The following is a 16,912-nucleotide window of genomic DNA, read 5'->3' on the forward strand; positions in this document are numbered from 1 at the left end:
ACATGAGGGGATCCTGAGAAAAACACAATTGAAAAAAAATGTTAAAATAATGAGACTCAGGGGCCCTGGGTGGCCCAATCAGTTGAGCGTCCGACTTCAGCTCAGGTCACAATCTCACAGTTCGTGACTTGGAGCCCAGCGTCGGGCTCTGTGCTGACAGCTCAGAGCCTGGAGCCTGCTTCAGATTCTGTCTCCCTCTCTCTGCCCCTCCCCCACTCATGCTCTGTCTCTGAAAAATGAATAAACATTAAAAAAAAATTTTTAATAAATAAATTAATGAGACTCAAAGAGATAATAAAAAATATATGTCTAAATTATCTCTTGATCAGCTGGCCTGAGTTAAGTTTACATGTGGCATCTCTACGCCACATTCAATGTACAAAAGCTTTCAAAAATGAGAAAAAAATTCTCACCAAAAAAAAAAAAAAAAAAATCACAAAGCTTAATAGATCCTTAAAAAACACATAAAGGGATGCCTGGTTGATTCAGTTGGTTAAGCTTCTGGCCCTTGATTTCAGCTCAGGTCCCAATCTCACCGTTTGTGAGATTGAGTCCCATGCTGGGTTCTGTGCTGACAGCATGGAGCCTTCTTGTGGTTCTCTGTCTCCCTCTCTCTCTCTGCCCTTCCCTCTGCTCATGCACACACATGCACATGCTCACACTCTCTCTCTCTCAAAAATAAATAAACTTGGGGCGCCTGGGTGGCTCAGTCAGTTGGGCGTCCAACTTTGGCTCAGGTCATGATCTCGCGGTCCGTGAGTTCGAGCCCCACCTCGGGCTGTGTGCTGACAGCTCAGAGCCTGGAGCCTGTTTCAGATTCTGTGTCTCCCTCTCTCTCTGACCCTCCCCGTTTGTCCTCTGTCTCTCTCTGAATCAAAAATTAAAAATAAGTGTTAAAAAAAATTTTTTTTTAATAAATAAACTTAAAAAAAATACATACAAAGCACAAATACTTCCTAGTGTAACATTTGGCAACTTAATGTTAGTATTATCAAACAAATAGTCAGGTAGAATAAATTCTGGACCTGTGAGCTTGATAAAAAAATTAGTCAATTTAAAGTTTTTTTGTCTCCAAAATGGAAACTACTATAAAATCTAGCACCTAGTATTCTCAAAAGACTGATATGAAAATTAAGCGCAAACAATGCAAATTTAAAAAGCATCTAGCATGGGCGCCTGGGTGGCTCAGTCGGTTAAGCGTCTGACTTCAGCTCAGGTCATGATCTCACGGTCCTTGAGTTCGAGCCCCGCGTCGGGCTCTGTGCTGACAGCTCAGAGCCTGGAGGCTGCTTCGGATTCTGTGTCTCCCTCTCTCTCTGACCCTCCCCCGTTCATGCTCTGTCTCTCTCTGTCTCAAAAATAAATATTAAAAATCAAAAAATAAAAATAAAATAAGAAATAAAAATAAAAAGTATCTAGCAAAGCATAGGATACATAATAGAAGCCTACTGATTATCTTCCTTCTCCCCCATGGTGTCTCCAGGGAGTATGAAATACAGATAAATTCAAGAGTTGTCAGTGTCATATAGACACCTATAGCTCACAGAACTTTAGGCATTGAAAGGGACCCAAGGAAGAACTGCCTCTAACTTCTCAATCAAGAAGGTCATCCAAAAAGCAGGGCAGTAGTTATTTGATATTATTAGGTATTTTGCTGAACCTGCAACTTTCCCCAGACCAAGTCTCCTTTAGCTAAAACATTCTGTTGCTATAGCCACAATTCATATCACATGATTGGCATCCTCCTAATCAATGTGCTCACCCTTCTAGTGACAGTTTCCACTATTTTAATATCCTTCTGAAGAGGTGCCCCATTTTCCTTCCAACTCTTCTTGTATGAAGCAACCAAAAGGAGTCTTCCACTGTGGCACCTCTTTCATCTCCCTACACAATTAAGTCAAATTGTCTTCCATTATTTCAAAATTTATGGGATGACTCTGTGGTTCACTATAATCCCAGGTCTTTAATAACTGTATAAATTTCAATTCGATTCCTCTTCAGCTTCTGAATATCCAAAAAAAATAATTTTTATAGTCTCTTGTTATCAAAGTTACTGTTCTACATCAAAATTCTATTTAATTCAACAAATCGTCAAAAGGAGTATGCCTAGTAACAGTTTTTAAAAATAACAGCTCTCCCACTAAATTAGTCACAATGAGATTTTTTTTTATTTCTAAGACAATATGAGTTATTAGGACAAAGCAGAAGGCCCTATTTTAATGGAAAAGTCAAGATATTTGAGGATATAAGCTTTAACAATATAATCATTAAGTTTTGTTCATGAATGAGGTGTTACTTCTGTTTTCTCAAAGTGTTCCAATCCAAAGAATATGGACTAACTATGAATGTTAACAGATGACAACATTTGAGAGCCCTCTCCTACATTGTTAGTATCTTCACATTAAACTGCTCTCATATTGAAATATTCAGGTTTTCAATTATTTTTTCAAAATTATTTTAAATAATCTAATCCAAAAAATTTCTTCAAAGTAACAGACAACTTTACCTTAAGAAAAGGAACTAGGTGAGGCTGAGGTGAAGACTTGAGTTCAACATACAGTTGTCTAGTAAATTCTTCTGCTTCAATTTTTGCATCCTGAGGAATAGAAGAAAGAAGAATACTTTTATGTTTACAAATATTTTAAAAGAGAAAAGGTATGTAATTCATGATTGATGTAAGGAGGTAAAAGACCTACCTGTATTCTGAAAACTAGAAGATGTTAATGAAAGAAATTGAAGAGGACACAAAAAAATGGAACCATATACCATGCTCATGGGATTGGAAGAATTAATATTGTTAACATGTTTATACTACCCAAAGCAATCTACAGATTGAATACAATTCCTATCAAAATACCAACAGCATTTTTCATAGAACTAGAACAAATAATCCTAAAATCTGTGTGGAACCACAAAAGACCCTGAACAGCCAATTTTAAGAAAGAAAAAAGCTGGAGGTTATCACAATCCCAAACTTCAAACTATACTACAAAGCTATAGTAATCCAAACAGTATGGTATTGACACAAAAACAGACATACAGATCAATGGAATAGAGTAGACAGCCAAGAAATAAACCTATGTGTATATGGTCAATTAATCTATGACAATGAGGTGAAAATATACAATGGGGAAAAGACAGTCTCTTCAATAGTGTTGGGAAAACTGGACAGCTACATACAAAAGAATGAAACTGGACCATTTTGTTAAACCATATACAAAAATAAATTCAAAATGGATTAAAGACCTAAATGTGAGACCTAGAACCATAAAACTCCAGAAGAAAACACAGGCAGTAAACTCTTGGATATCAGCCTTAGCAATATTTTTCTGTATATGTCTTCTCAGGCAAAGGAAATAAAAGCACAAATACACTACTGAGACTATATCAAACTAAAAAGCTTTTGCAGAGCAAAGGAAACCATTAACAAAACAAAAAGGCAACTTCCTGAACAGGGAGAAGATAATGTGCAAATGACATACCTGATAAGGGGTTAATATCCAAAATATATAAAGAATTCATACAACTTAATACCAAAAAAAAAAAAAAAATCTGATTAAAAATAGACAAGAGGACCTAAATAGACATTTTTCCAAAGAAGACTTAGGATGGCAAACAGACATATGAATAGATGGTCAATATCACTAATCATCAGGGAAATTCTGACTCAAAAACACAATGAGATATTACCTCACACCAATCAAAATGGCTAATATCAAAAAAAACAAGAAGTAATAAGTGCTGGCAAGGATGTGGAGAAAAGGAAACCCTTATGCACTATTGGAAGGAATGTAAATTGGTACAGTTGTTATGGAAAACAGTATGAAGATTTCTCAAAAATTTAAAAATTAAAATAACACATGATCCACTTCTGGGTATTTACCCAAAGAAAACAAAAACACTACTCTGAAAAATATATGCACCACTGTGTTTACTGCAGCACTGTTTACAATATCCAAGATATAAAAGCAACCTAAATGTCCAGCATTAGACAGATGATTGGATAAAAAAGATGCGGTATATACATACAATGGAATATTACTCAGCCATAAAACAGAATGAGATCTTGCCATTCACAACATGGATGGACCTAGAGGGTATTATGCTAACTGAAGTAAGTCAGACAGGAGAAAGACAAATACTGTAAGATTTCACTTATATGTGAAATCTAAAAAATAATACAAAGAGAAACAAACTCAAATACAGAGAAGAAACTGGGGAGGAGAAAATAGGCAAAATAGCTGAAGGGACTTAGGAAGGGCAAACTTCCAGTTATAAAATAAGCAAGTCAGAGGGATGGAAAGTACAGCACAGGAAATATAACGAATAATACTGCAATAACTTTCTGGTGACAGATGGTAACCACACTTACTGTGGTAAACATTCTGTAATGTATGTAATTGTCAAATCTCTATGCTGTATACTTGAAAATAATATGTCAACTACATTTAAATCAAAAATTAAAAATTTAAGTTAATTTTAATTTTTAAAAATGCTTGAAAGTTAAGTTAAAAATTTGTTTGTAGGACTTACAATTTTAAGTGTCTAAAATAGTTTTCCCAAGCAGAACACTAACCGTTTCAAATGTGCTCTATTTCTAACAAATTATAGGTAGCATCAAAAAGAGTAGTAAAGAAGGTATTTTAATATTTATAAAGTATACTTGTTTTCCTGTAACATTTGAAACATAAACATCTTCTGCTAGGAAAAAGTGACCATTTTTATACAAAAAATACACAAAATTCTCATTGTATGGTCACAGAAATCTGTAGATTTTAGTAGTTCAAAAAATTCAAAATTGTATTTGTCTGTTTTATCATCAGCATATTTCTTAAGCATATAATATGCAATATTTGCTCATTTCCACTTTCATCTGCTTTAATGTATGTAAGCATTTTATCTGAAAGATATAAAAATGAATGACATATAATTTGACAGCTAAAAAATACAGCATCTTGGAACTTGTAAGTCAAAGATCATCACATTTTGTTTAAATGTTTACTTATTTATTTTGAGAGAGAGAGAGACAGAGAGTGCACACAAGTTGGGGAGGGGCAAGAGAGAGAGAGAAGGAGACAAAGAATCCCAAGCAGGCTCCCCACTGTTAGCACAGAGCCCAACGTAGAGCTCGATCTCACGAACTGTGAGATCATGACCTGAACTGAAATCAAGAGTTGGATACCCAACTGACTGAGCCACCCAGGCGCCCTAAAGGTCATCACATTTATTACTCTTCTCATTTTAAGAGAAGGAAAGGCAGACTTAAGAAGATTAACTTACTTCCATGGGTTACAAAGTTTGTTGTTTGAACTTACAGACTGGCTTTCTGACATTTGCAATTCTAGTAACAATTTTTTACTTGGCCAAATAGTCAACCTTCTCTCCAAGGTCTTTTTTTAGGTTAAGGCATACAGAAAATAATATACAATAGATTTACTTGTCTTAGATTTATTATCATTATAAAGCTCTTAAAAAGCAAAAGCAGAAGCACCTGGCGGGTTCAGTTCATTAAACATCTGGCTCTTGACTTTGGCTCAGGTCATGATCTCACAGTTCATGGGTTCGAGTCCCACCTTGAGCTCTGTGGTCTGCTTGAGATTCTCTCCCTCTCTCTCTCTCTCTCTCTCTCTGTCCCTAACCCCTGCGTGCTTTCTTTCTCTCAAAATAAACTTAAAAAAAAAAAAAACAAAAAAACAAAAAACAAACCATAGCTTGTCAAAAAAATCCATCTAACATAAACCTCACTTAAAGATACATCCCATTTAAAACATGTTCTAAGAATTCTCACAGAATTTTCACGTTTTCATAATACTAACTTACCAAAAGTTGTTCCACCAGTTTCTTCACATTCTGCCCCATTTCTGGGGACTGTGATCCACTACATGCTAGTTTTATTAACATGGCAAGGAAGTTCTTACACTTCTTCACATTTTCTAGCATCGCCTAAGTAAAGAAATATACATAAAACACAAATGTTAGCTAAAAACAGAATTCAAGAAAATCTGTAAAGAGCTGTACTCACATAAGGTGGAAGTGAGAGCTTACCGGAGAAAGATTTGCCTGAGCAGCTGCTGAGTTCTCTGCTTTGAGACTGGGATCATTTGAGAGGGCAGGTGATGCTCCCAAATTTGAAGGCTTCAGGGTAGTTACAGAATTCAAGGGCTTTCCAGGAGTAACTGTGACAACGCTGGCTGTTGGCACAGCCACAGACTGAAATTAAGAGTAGTGTATACTTAGATACATTTACTATAATATATATATCACAGCTGGTGCCTCATTTCACACTTATGAGACTACAAATGGATCTTGACATCTTTGCTGTTATGTTCTACTAGTGTAAGGCAATGGCACACTGCTGTAAGAGCTCTGGACTTTAACAGATCTGGGTTTCATTCTCATCTACCTACCTACTTTTCATTGACATCTACTGAGTGTTGTCCTCAAGCAAGTAATCCCTTGACTCCTATCTATAAAAAAATAGACACCTACCTACTCTCCTAGGGTTGTTTGTGAAAAATAGTACCAAGCATATGGTCCTCAAAAAACATTATTAATACTTCTCTAAAAAGAATATGAAATAGTCTTTATATGAAAATATAGGATTTCCTATTCTATAATTTTCTGCTTAAGTATAGAGAGATCTATTGATCATCTTGTATTCAGATAAGCTACTTTTATTAGACTATTAAACATAATAAATATTACAAACTGTGATATCTTTCACAGTGAAAAGAATTTTGGTTATTCTACCCTCTATTGAAATGAGGTGTGATTCTAGCGCCACCTGCAGGATAAAAAGTTTAATACAAGAAATCACAAGTCAGGCAGTTAAAAACTTAGACAACTATATTGAGATAAAGCAACAATCTTATTTTAAAACAAACACTGAAAGTAACAGAACAGGAGTCAAGTTTAGGGGGATCAGAAGACAAGAGTATTTATAATTCATGCAGAAAACTGAACAATGCACCATCACTTTAGTTGAAATACTTGTATACTAAGGCATACAACACAAAAAGTTCAGGTTGCAATCTCCTTCAAGAAAATTCCTTTGGTAACAGTCCCAATAAGTGAATTAAAATGTACACCAAAATTTCCCACTTTAGAAAGACTGGAGCATATATTAGACAAGCATATATTAGAAAAGACAAGGGTAAAAAAATGGGAAAGAAATTAAAAACCCTGATTAACGATGAAGACTAGAATGAATGATGAAATGTTAAAAAAAAGTTAAATTAAAAATTGCAGCTAAATCTTCAACTTTTATATACCCCTTTGTAAAAAGAGTGCAGATAAAATCTCATTTGCTGAAAATTAGACAGATAGAGTGTTCATTATTCTTACTGATATTGTAATTCTCAAGGGTTAAAATTTCAAATTGCCCCATCCAAAGCAATAAAGAATAATGCTTAAGAACATAGAGGCTGGAAGAATGAAATCCTGCCATTCTCAATGATGTGGATGCAGCTAGAGAGGATGGATGCTAAGTGAAATAAGTCAGTCAGAGAAAGACAGATACCATTAGATTTCACTCATATGTGGATTTAAGAAACAAAATAGGTGAGCTTATGGGAAGGGAAAAAAAAAGAGAGAGGGAAGCAAACCACAAGAGACTCAATGGTAGAGAACAAACCGAGAGTTGTTGGAGGGGAGGAGGGTGGGGGGGATGAGCTAAATGGGTAATGGGTATTAAGGAGGGCACTTGTTGTATTGAGCACTGGGTGTTATATGTAAGTGATGAATCACTAAATTCTACTAAAACAGATATTATACTGTGTGTTAACTAACTAGAATTTAAAAATTTGGGGGAAAAATTGCAGCTACGTTAGTAAAATTTTATTAAATATAAGCAGACCTCAAAGGCAACAATAAAAATGAATCCCCCTCCTATTCCTAGCCTTAGTCTTGCTCTTCAAGGACAACTACCGTGCAGTTTCTCTGAATCTTTTTGGAGACTGTCTAAAAACTTTTCCAGGTCAATATACAATAATGAAATACTCTTCCTTCAGCTGACTCTATATTCAGTTGAGTCTAGATTTATACTCTGCCCTTAATTCCTTATACTACTTGATTTAAGAACATATAATCTAAAACTTTAGCTGGTAATTATGATTACTTTCCAGGACCAATGGGAAATGTTCATTGGGGAACCTCAGGGTTCCTCTCCCTCATGAAGCAAAATAAGGCTCAATGAAATGTGAGCTCAGAAAAAGCATACTATTTTTTGTGAACAGATGAAGGATTTATGGCATTTCCACTTTCCTTGTCAATGTTTAATGGTCTCTAGTACAAAATCTGTCTTTCATAATTCTTTCTAATATAGTTACTAGCTGTACCTTACCAGATATCTGCACCTTCCATGCCAATTCTAACTCTTAAAAGGCATAGAGAGGTACACAATCCCAGTCTTACTCTATGTACACAATCCCACTGCAGTAATGGATGGACCATCTCAAACTCAATCATAACTTCTGATATTCTAGACCAGCCCATGGTATTTCCATGCTTTGCAAGACTGCACTGGCACTGATTATGATTGTCTGGGGGGGGGGGGGGCATGACCTAAAAGCTGGCATCCTAGTAAAGTATTAGAACAGCCTGCAGAAGGCACAGGTGAAGTGCAAACTCAGAGGCAATACTCAATGATGATCGAATTCCATCCCCCAAGACTAAGTATACTAACTGTATCAAGAAATCCTTTATGGTACTATGTCTCCAATAGGACAAATACATGAAAATCAAGGAATCAAGGAGTAAAGGGATGAATGGAACCACTTATGACTCCCAAAGACATGCTGGGGGACCATGTGCTTCCCATTTTTGCCCACAGGGGGCACACTTTCACCAGAGGACACAACAAGAGTTCCCATAAACTAGACACCATGCCTGCCTCCTGGGCACCTCAGGTTCCTTACGTCCAGGGAACATCAGTAAAGAGCTTATCATGACAAGGGTAAGTGACCTGACATCTGGAATAGGTAGGGTTGCTATCTTACAACGCAGACTGAGAGGAGTATGTGTGGTGAATCCAAGGGATCTACTTAAGTGCCTGTTGGTATTTCCTTGCCCAATTGTAATGATAAATGGACAAGTACAGCAACTCTTGCCTCAAAAGAGCATAGTGATTAAGACCTCAGATCCCTCAGGGATGAAAATCTGGTCCCACTACCAGTTAAGCTACCAAGACCAGTAGAGTTATTAGTTGAGAATGAAGGGAATCTAGAATGGATAGGATAGTAAAGGAGGGAGAAGATGAGTATCAGCCATAGCAGTGAGGACTGCAGTTCATCCTATAACCCCTCTTCTTTGTTTCCCCAAGGAAGAAACCCAATGGAATTCCAAAAGATCTGGTCTCTAACAATGTATAAGGAAGTAGATACCAGTGATACAAGGAGTAAACTTTGCAATACCATCACAAGGACATCTGTGTTGTCCCAGCTGTTGGGAATGCTATTACATAGGCTACAGCTGTCAGTTCTTTCAGGGTTTGCCTCAACTACAGAGAATTATCTTGCCCAATAGCACAACTCTCCCTGTGGAACTGACATCCAATGACTGATCACAGAGTGGGAATTAAGGCCCAGCTGACCAAAGCTGGCACATAGTAGGACAACTCTGACAAGCCATATTTGCTCCAATGTTCCCCACCTGATTGATGGAGTCTTTACTGGGCCTACATCTAGTTCAAAGTCTTATTCTCCTTCCCTTCCACAAGTATCAATAACTAATAAGTATCCCCTACACCAAAGGGGATGTCCTAGCTCCTGCTTCTAAACACTATCACACATAGCTATTGGGTGCATTTGTATTAATTTAATATATTCAAGTAAAATTAATATTCCAAGAGCACACACCATGTTTATCCTGTGTTTCTACACCTCCAACCGTTCCCACCCACTTTGGTGTCACCAAATATCACTGAATTGCTCAAGGTTACACAGTTGTTGTGACAACCTACATATCTAGCAGGAAACAACTAAATAAAGATGAGAGAATAAGCAGTGCACACATGGTCACAAGTCAGTCACAACTTACCTGTACTGAGGAAGGCTTTGGAACCGTGGTTACCACAGTAGTTCCTATTTGTGCCAACTTTTTAACAGGTGCCACTGCCACTTTCTTAACTAACTGTGGACCAGAATTCTAAGGGGGTGAGAGGGGGAGGGGAGAGAGATAACAGAATCATCAGCATTAGTAATTTTAAATCAATCAGTACTATGGTGAACATTAAACATTAAACCACTTCAGAGTGCCTGGATGGCTCAGTCAGTTAAATGTCCAACTTTGGCTCAGGTCGTGATCTCACGGTTCAGGAGTTTGAGCCCCACGTCGGGCTCTGTGCTGACAGCTCAGAGCCTGCTTTGGATCTTCTGCCCTGTCTCTCTGGCTCTTCCCCACTTGTGCGCACACATGCTGTCTCTCTCTCAAATAAATAAATATTAAAAAAAAAATTAAAACACTTCACCACAGCAAACTCCGTTGTTATAACTGGCTTTATATAGCCTTATAGGTTTTAAGCATATTCTCCACTGCGAACCTAACTGGTCAACTGGCCAACTGACACTACTTCATACTCCTTAAGGAGGCAACTGATTTAGCAATATCACAGTTTTTTAGCATTAAAATCTTAAACTTTACTCTTTGGCTCATACAGAAAACATATAGTTGTTTTTTTTTGTTTTTTTTGTTTTTTAAGAGAGAACACAAGTTGGGAAGGGGCAGAAAGAAAGAATCTTTTTTTTTTTTTTAATTTTTAATGTTTATTTATTTTTGAGAGAGACAGACAGAGAGTAAGGGAGGGGCAAAGAGAGAGAAACAGAACCTAAAGCAGGCTCCAGGCTCTGAGCTGTCAGCACAGAGCCTGATGCGGGACTCAAACTCACAAACCATGACATCATGACCTGAGCCGAAGTCGGACACTTAACGGACTTAGCCACCCAGCTGCCCCAAAAGAAAGAATCTTAAGCAGCCTCCACGCCCAGTGGGGAGCCTAGCACTGGGCTCTAGGCTCAATTTCATGACCCTGAGATCAATTTCCTGACCTGCGCCGGAACTGAGAGTTGGATGCTTAACCAACAGAGCAGAGCCACTCAGGCACCCCAAAAACATATGGATTCTTATTTAACATTATTAAAATAGTCTGCTAATCTATCTTCTCAACTCACAGCAGTTAGATAAAGCAAACTAGAAAAGAAAGGAGCAGGGGCACCTAGGTGGCTCAGTAGGTTAAGCATCTGACTTCTGCTCAGGTTATGATCTCACAGTTTGTGAATTCAAGGCCCACGTTGGGCTCTGTGCTGACAGATTGGAGCCTGGAGCCTGGAGCCTGATTCAGATTCTGTTTCTCCCTCTCTCTCTGCCCTTTCCCCACTTGTGCTCTGTCTCTTTCTCAAAAAAAAAAAAGAAAGAAAGAACAAAAAGGAAAGGAAAGGAAAGGAAAGGAAAGGAAAGGAAAGGAAAAAGAAAAGAAAAGAAAAGGAAAGGAAAGGAAAGGAAAGAGGGAAGGAGCAGCTATCATTGAAAGATACAGTAACATAGAAAATGAGAACCTAGAATCAAATATTAGAGGAGAGCACAAAATGGGGGGTGAGGGTGGCAGACAGACTGCCAGAGGATATTACCACAGAACACTATGCGATCTTTCATTAGGATGAACCTGACTCATCAAGAAAATGCTATACTACATTCAGCATTTTTTATTTTACCAGAGAAAGATGCTATGATATACACACACACATATATATATGTATATATATATATATACATATATATATGTATTTTTTTTTTTTTTTTACCTCTGCCACACAAGATAAGCTTCAGTTAGTTACCTAAAAAGATTACCATGTATGTAAAATAAACCCTTTTCTAACAACGCTAAATTAATGAACTATTTCGGACTTCTTAAGAAGTCATTCCCATAAGATACAGATACAAATGAATAGTATAAAACTGTACTGTTAATGTCTTACCACAAATTAAAATTGAAGCATATTTTCTTTCCATTTAGACATGCAAAAAGCCCTTTTAACATTCCCCTGAGAAATAAAAATCTTTGAGTATGAAGACTGAATCTTTATTATTTTAGCAATTACCAAGTGACAAAACCAAACATCTTGATTAACACAAAGAAAGTGGCTCAATTCAAAAAGTTGAGCAGAATCATCTATTATTTTTATTCACAAATACACATATATTTACATGAAGATACGAGCTAGAAAACCAAGAGTAAAAAAAAAAACCCAAAACCCTAAGGTATATTACCGGCACTGTACAGATTTTGACTGTATGAGTATTCGTTGGTATAGCTGGCCTTGAAGTTATGTTAGTAGTGGTCTCTGCTCTTGTCACAGCTTGCTGAGGAGATACCAACATCAACTGGCCACTGTTACTTTTGATTAAAACTGTTCCTAGAATTAAAAGAAAAAAACCATGACCTCTAAGCTAATAAATAAAACATAAGCATCATATATTTTGTGTTCTGACCATTTCTTTCGATATTGTAAAATGTCTGAACAAATGATTAGTACACACTAAATTCTATGTACACTAATTACCATAAATAATATGGAAAAATGTTTTCACTCAAAGCTACTTAAAATATTAGAAGTCCTAGCCTAAGGCCCATACTCTTGAAGAAGCCAAAACACTTTTTCTTCATGACTTCAAACTGTAAAACTACAGTAAGTAAGATGATATGGTAATGGCACCAGACTACACAAAGTGACCAATGGAATAAATTAGAGAATTCCAAAATAGGCTCAGGCAGATATGTCATATCAAATTTTCCTAAGAGGCACTGCAGATTAGTGAGGAAAAGAGCAGACCACTCAATAAGCAAGGTTGGGTCAATTAGTTATTTACATGGAAAAGATTAAAAGTGTCATACCACACACAAAACCCCTAGGGCATTAAGAATACAAAGGCAAAAAGTAAAACCTTTGAAACTCTTAGATAATATACAACATTATCTTTCTGAACTTGGGATAGGGAGACTTTCTTAAATAAATTTGACACATTCTACTATACCAAAAAAAAACTTTTGTTTACCAAAAGACACTACCAAGCAAAAAAACAAACTACCAAATGGAAAAAAAAATTTTAGTTCACTTATGTTTGAAGAATGAATATCAAAAATGAACAAAACACAGATGCCAATGACAGGGAAAGGTAAATTAAGACCACAGTGAGAGATCACTTTATATCTACCCAGATGGGCAAAAATTAAGAAGTCCAAAGACAACATTAAGTGTTAGATGTGCAGCAACAAGAACTCTAACATCCTGATGATGGTAATATAACATGGTAGAATTGCTTTGTTCAACTTTACATGATTGTGCCAAACTGATTCCCATTTGTACTCTCTAACCCAGTAGTATTTCTAATCTGAAGAAATTCTTGTCCATGTCAGTAGGAGGCACAAACGAGAATATTCACAGCTGATGTCCCATTTCTGGAATGGGAGCATCAAGAGCTCAACAAACCTGCCTCCTAGCAAAGCATGCATAACTGGTGAAAATTATTTTTAAAAACATCATTTAGAGTCTTTGGAAATTGCCTGAAGGCATACAGAAAATGACTACACCATTATTAAAGAGGATTTACTAAAACTCAGTAAGAACAGCAAGAATCTGTGGCATCTGAACCATGACCTGCTCCCTTTTCCTTCTCACATCAGGCAGTGTGGTCAACACAGGGCCTCTTCCTCTCCCAAGCTCCCAGTTGAGGCTATGGTATCTTCCTGGAAGGAGCAGGCCACCAGCATTTCTGATCTCCCCCACAATGAGCTGCATACAACAGAGGACAAATTTGAGATAAGTGTATCCAAAAGTTTCCAGGCTTCTTCTTTTACTCATCTCTACTCATAAAAGGAAGGCTCTACACCTCAGGGATGGAACACTAAAAATATCTGGACCCCAGTGTCCTTCACCCTAGTTATTTTGTAGGAGTTATTCCATGCTGGGAGAGGTAAGCAGGTAAGATCAAAGGCTACCACCCATGCCTAGTACCCCACTCCTAAAGCAGGGATATTGCCCAGAGAGAAGTATGCCACAGTCCTGGTCCCCACTCCAAATATCTCCCCAGAGAAGCTGACTTTATTTCAACAAACTCAAAGGTAAGAGCACTCTCAAATACAATAAACAATTAAAAGAAGGATGGTAGCTTCATGACCCATACAAGATAGGCAACAGGCCTAGCTCTAGTTTACCAGAGAGAACCACATAAAGAGATAACTAAGAAGGGTCTTCCTGATGTCAGAACAAACGTGTAACAATAAACCTAAAAAATTAACCAGTAAAGGAGCCTAAATTTAATTGGATCAGACTGTGGAGCAAGCTAGGCTCTAGGGCATTGTTGAAAAAAATAGGGCAATTGGCTGGCAACCAAAAGAGCTTAATAGCTAGGTATGGTTATCAACAGAGAGGCACAGCTAAACAGGATTCAGAGAAAGTCAGAGAGAGCCCTGCTACAACCAAGGCTGTGCCCTCTGAGGTGCAACATCAGAGGCTTCCCATTGTAGGGAAAATAGATTTCACTAAAATAATCTAGCCAAACAATAATACACTCAAGGGAATAGGGGACAGTACCCAGAGTTGCTACAATATATTACTTTTGAATAGCAAATTACAGTACATGCAAAGAAAAAGAAAAGTGTGACACACAGGAAAAAAAGGCAAAGCAACAGAAACCACCCACAAGAGAGACTAGATGTTAGATCTAACAACAGAAACTTCAAAGTAAACATCATATATTTGTTCAAAAGACAAAAGGAAACCATCTTAAAAAAGCAAAGGAAGGTATGATGAGATCACCAAATAGAGACTATCCCTAGAGAGATAGGTACCATAAAAAATAACTTCTGTAGTTAAAAAACACAATAACAAAAAATTCACTAGAGGGGTTTGACAGTGAAACTGAGTAAGTAGAAGAAAGATCAGTGAACTTGAAGATAGATCAACAGATTATTAAATCCAAAGAAAGGAGAGGAAAAAAGAATAAAGAAAAATGAACAGAGCCTCAGAGAAATGTGGAACACTGATAGGCACCACAACATGGGCATAATGTGAGTACCAGAGAGGGAGAACAAGAGAAACATAAAGAGAGAGAGGTAAAGAAACAGAAAAACATTCAAAGAAATAGTGGCTGACTGAGCCACCCAGGAGCCCAGACATTTTTGCCTTTTGATTGAATTATTTAGACCATTCACATTGCATGATATATAGTTGGGTTTAGGTGTGCCATTTATTTTTGTTTCTGTATATTTCCTCTCCTTTTTGTTTCTCTCTTTTTTTCCCCTGATTTCATCTGCATTAAGTGAATATTTTCTAGTGTAACACTTAAATTTCTTTATAATTTTTCAATACATATATTTAGAGGTTCTATAGGCTACAATAGAGTTTGCAATATATATCGTATTAGAATTTATTTCACGTCTGTATTAACTTATTTGGGTGAGATATAGAAACATTTCTCCTATTTAGCTCATTTTCCTCTCACTTTTATTTTTGTGCTATTATTGTTCTATATATTGTATCTAGATATATTAGAAACCCAACAATACCTTGTTATTATCACATAATGTAACTGTATGGTTTTTAAAGAAACTGACAGAAGAAAGGAGCAAAGGATGTATTTGTAGCATTTGTTTCATTACTTTTGCATTCGCCATTTCTGGTTTTCTTCATTTGTTCCTATGGATTTGAGATTTCATCTAAGGTAATTTCCTTAGTGCAATACAACTTTACTCCTACTCACTTTCTGTTGTTATTCACAAATATATTATTTTAATGGTATAGGCCCAACAATATAATTATATACATACTGTTCTATACAACTGGTTTTTAAACAATTTTTTAAATTAAGAGAAGAAAGCAGAATTAACATACATTTATATTGTCATGATTTCGGCTCAAGTCATGACCTCATGGTTCGTGAGTTCGAGTCCCATATCAGGCTCTGCACGGATAGTGGAATTCTTGGAATTCTCTCTCTCTCTCTCTCTCTCTCTCTCTCTCTCTGCTCCTCCCCTGCTCATATTCTCTTTCTCAAAATAAATAAACTTAAAAAAAAAAAGATATACAACAGCAATCATAAGAAAACTAGAGTGGTCAGACCAATATTAGACAAAATAGACTAAGTATGTTACTAGAGATAAAGAGGGGCATTTTATAACTGATGTAACACCCAATGGGTCAGGAATATTAATATGTACCCAAAAACAAAGCCAAAAATATACAAAGCAAAAGCTGACATAAGTGAAGTGAAAAACAGAAATTCAATGATAATAGTTGAGAGATTTCAATACCCCACTTTCCACAACGGATAGACAACTATATAGAAATCAACAAGGAAATCAAATACTTGATCAATACTATAAACCAACCAACCAAACACATCCATAGAATACTCCACCCAACAACAGCATTCTCCATAAGTGCACATGGAACATTCTCAATGTTAGGACATAAAATAAGCTCCAATAAATTTAAAAAGACTAAAATCATACAATGTATAGTCTCCAACTACAATGGAATGAAATTTGAAATCAGTAACAAAAAGAAATTGAGGGAATTCACAAATATTTAGAAATTAATTACTTCTAAGTAATCAGTTGGTCAATGAAGAAATCATAAGGGAAATTGGAAAATACTATGAAAGGAGTAAAAATAAAGACATAATATACCAAAATTTATAGAATGCAGCTAAAGCAGGGTTTAGTGGGACATTTATAGTTATAAATGATGGTATTTAAAAAGAAAAAAGATTCAAATCAATAACTTAAACTTCCATCTTAAGATACAGGGTTGGGGGGGCAGCAAAATAAAAACTAAAGCAAGCAGATAAAAAGAAAACAATGAAGATTAAAGCAGAATTAAATAGAGTATAAAAACAAAGGAGAAAAAGAAAAGCAAAA

At 36.4% G+C, this 16,912-nt stretch overlaps 1 protein-coding gene across 1 annotated transcript in view; it reads right to left on the reverse strand.

Moving 5' to 3' along the window:
• TAF4B (TATA-box binding protein associated factor 4b) overlaps nt 1-16,912 on the reverse strand; it is a 124,944-nt gene that overhangs the window by 98,467 nt on the left and 9,565 nt on the right. Inside the window, exons 2-6 of the mRNA XM_030336514.1 lie at nt 12,262-12,407; nt 10,036-10,143; nt 6,046-6,210; nt 5,821-5,943; nt 2,507-2,596 (exon numbers count right to left, since the gene is read on the reverse strand). Of these exons, the coding sequence (XP_030192374.1) occupies nt 2,507-2,596; nt 5,821-5,943; nt 6,046-6,210; nt 10,036-10,143; nt 12,262-12,407 (632 nt within the window). The remainder of the gene's footprint in view (nt 1-2,506; nt 2,597-5,820; nt 5,944-6,045; nt 6,211-10,035; nt 10,144-12,261; nt 12,408-16,912) is intronic.

The sequence above is a fragment of the Lynx canadensis genome, chromosome D3 (assembly GCF_007474595.2).
Source record: "Lynx canadensis isolate LIC74 chromosome D3, mLynCan4.pri.v2, whole genome shotgun sequence".
NCBI lineage: Eukaryota > Metazoa > Chordata > Mammalia > Carnivora > Felidae > Lynx > Lynx canadensis.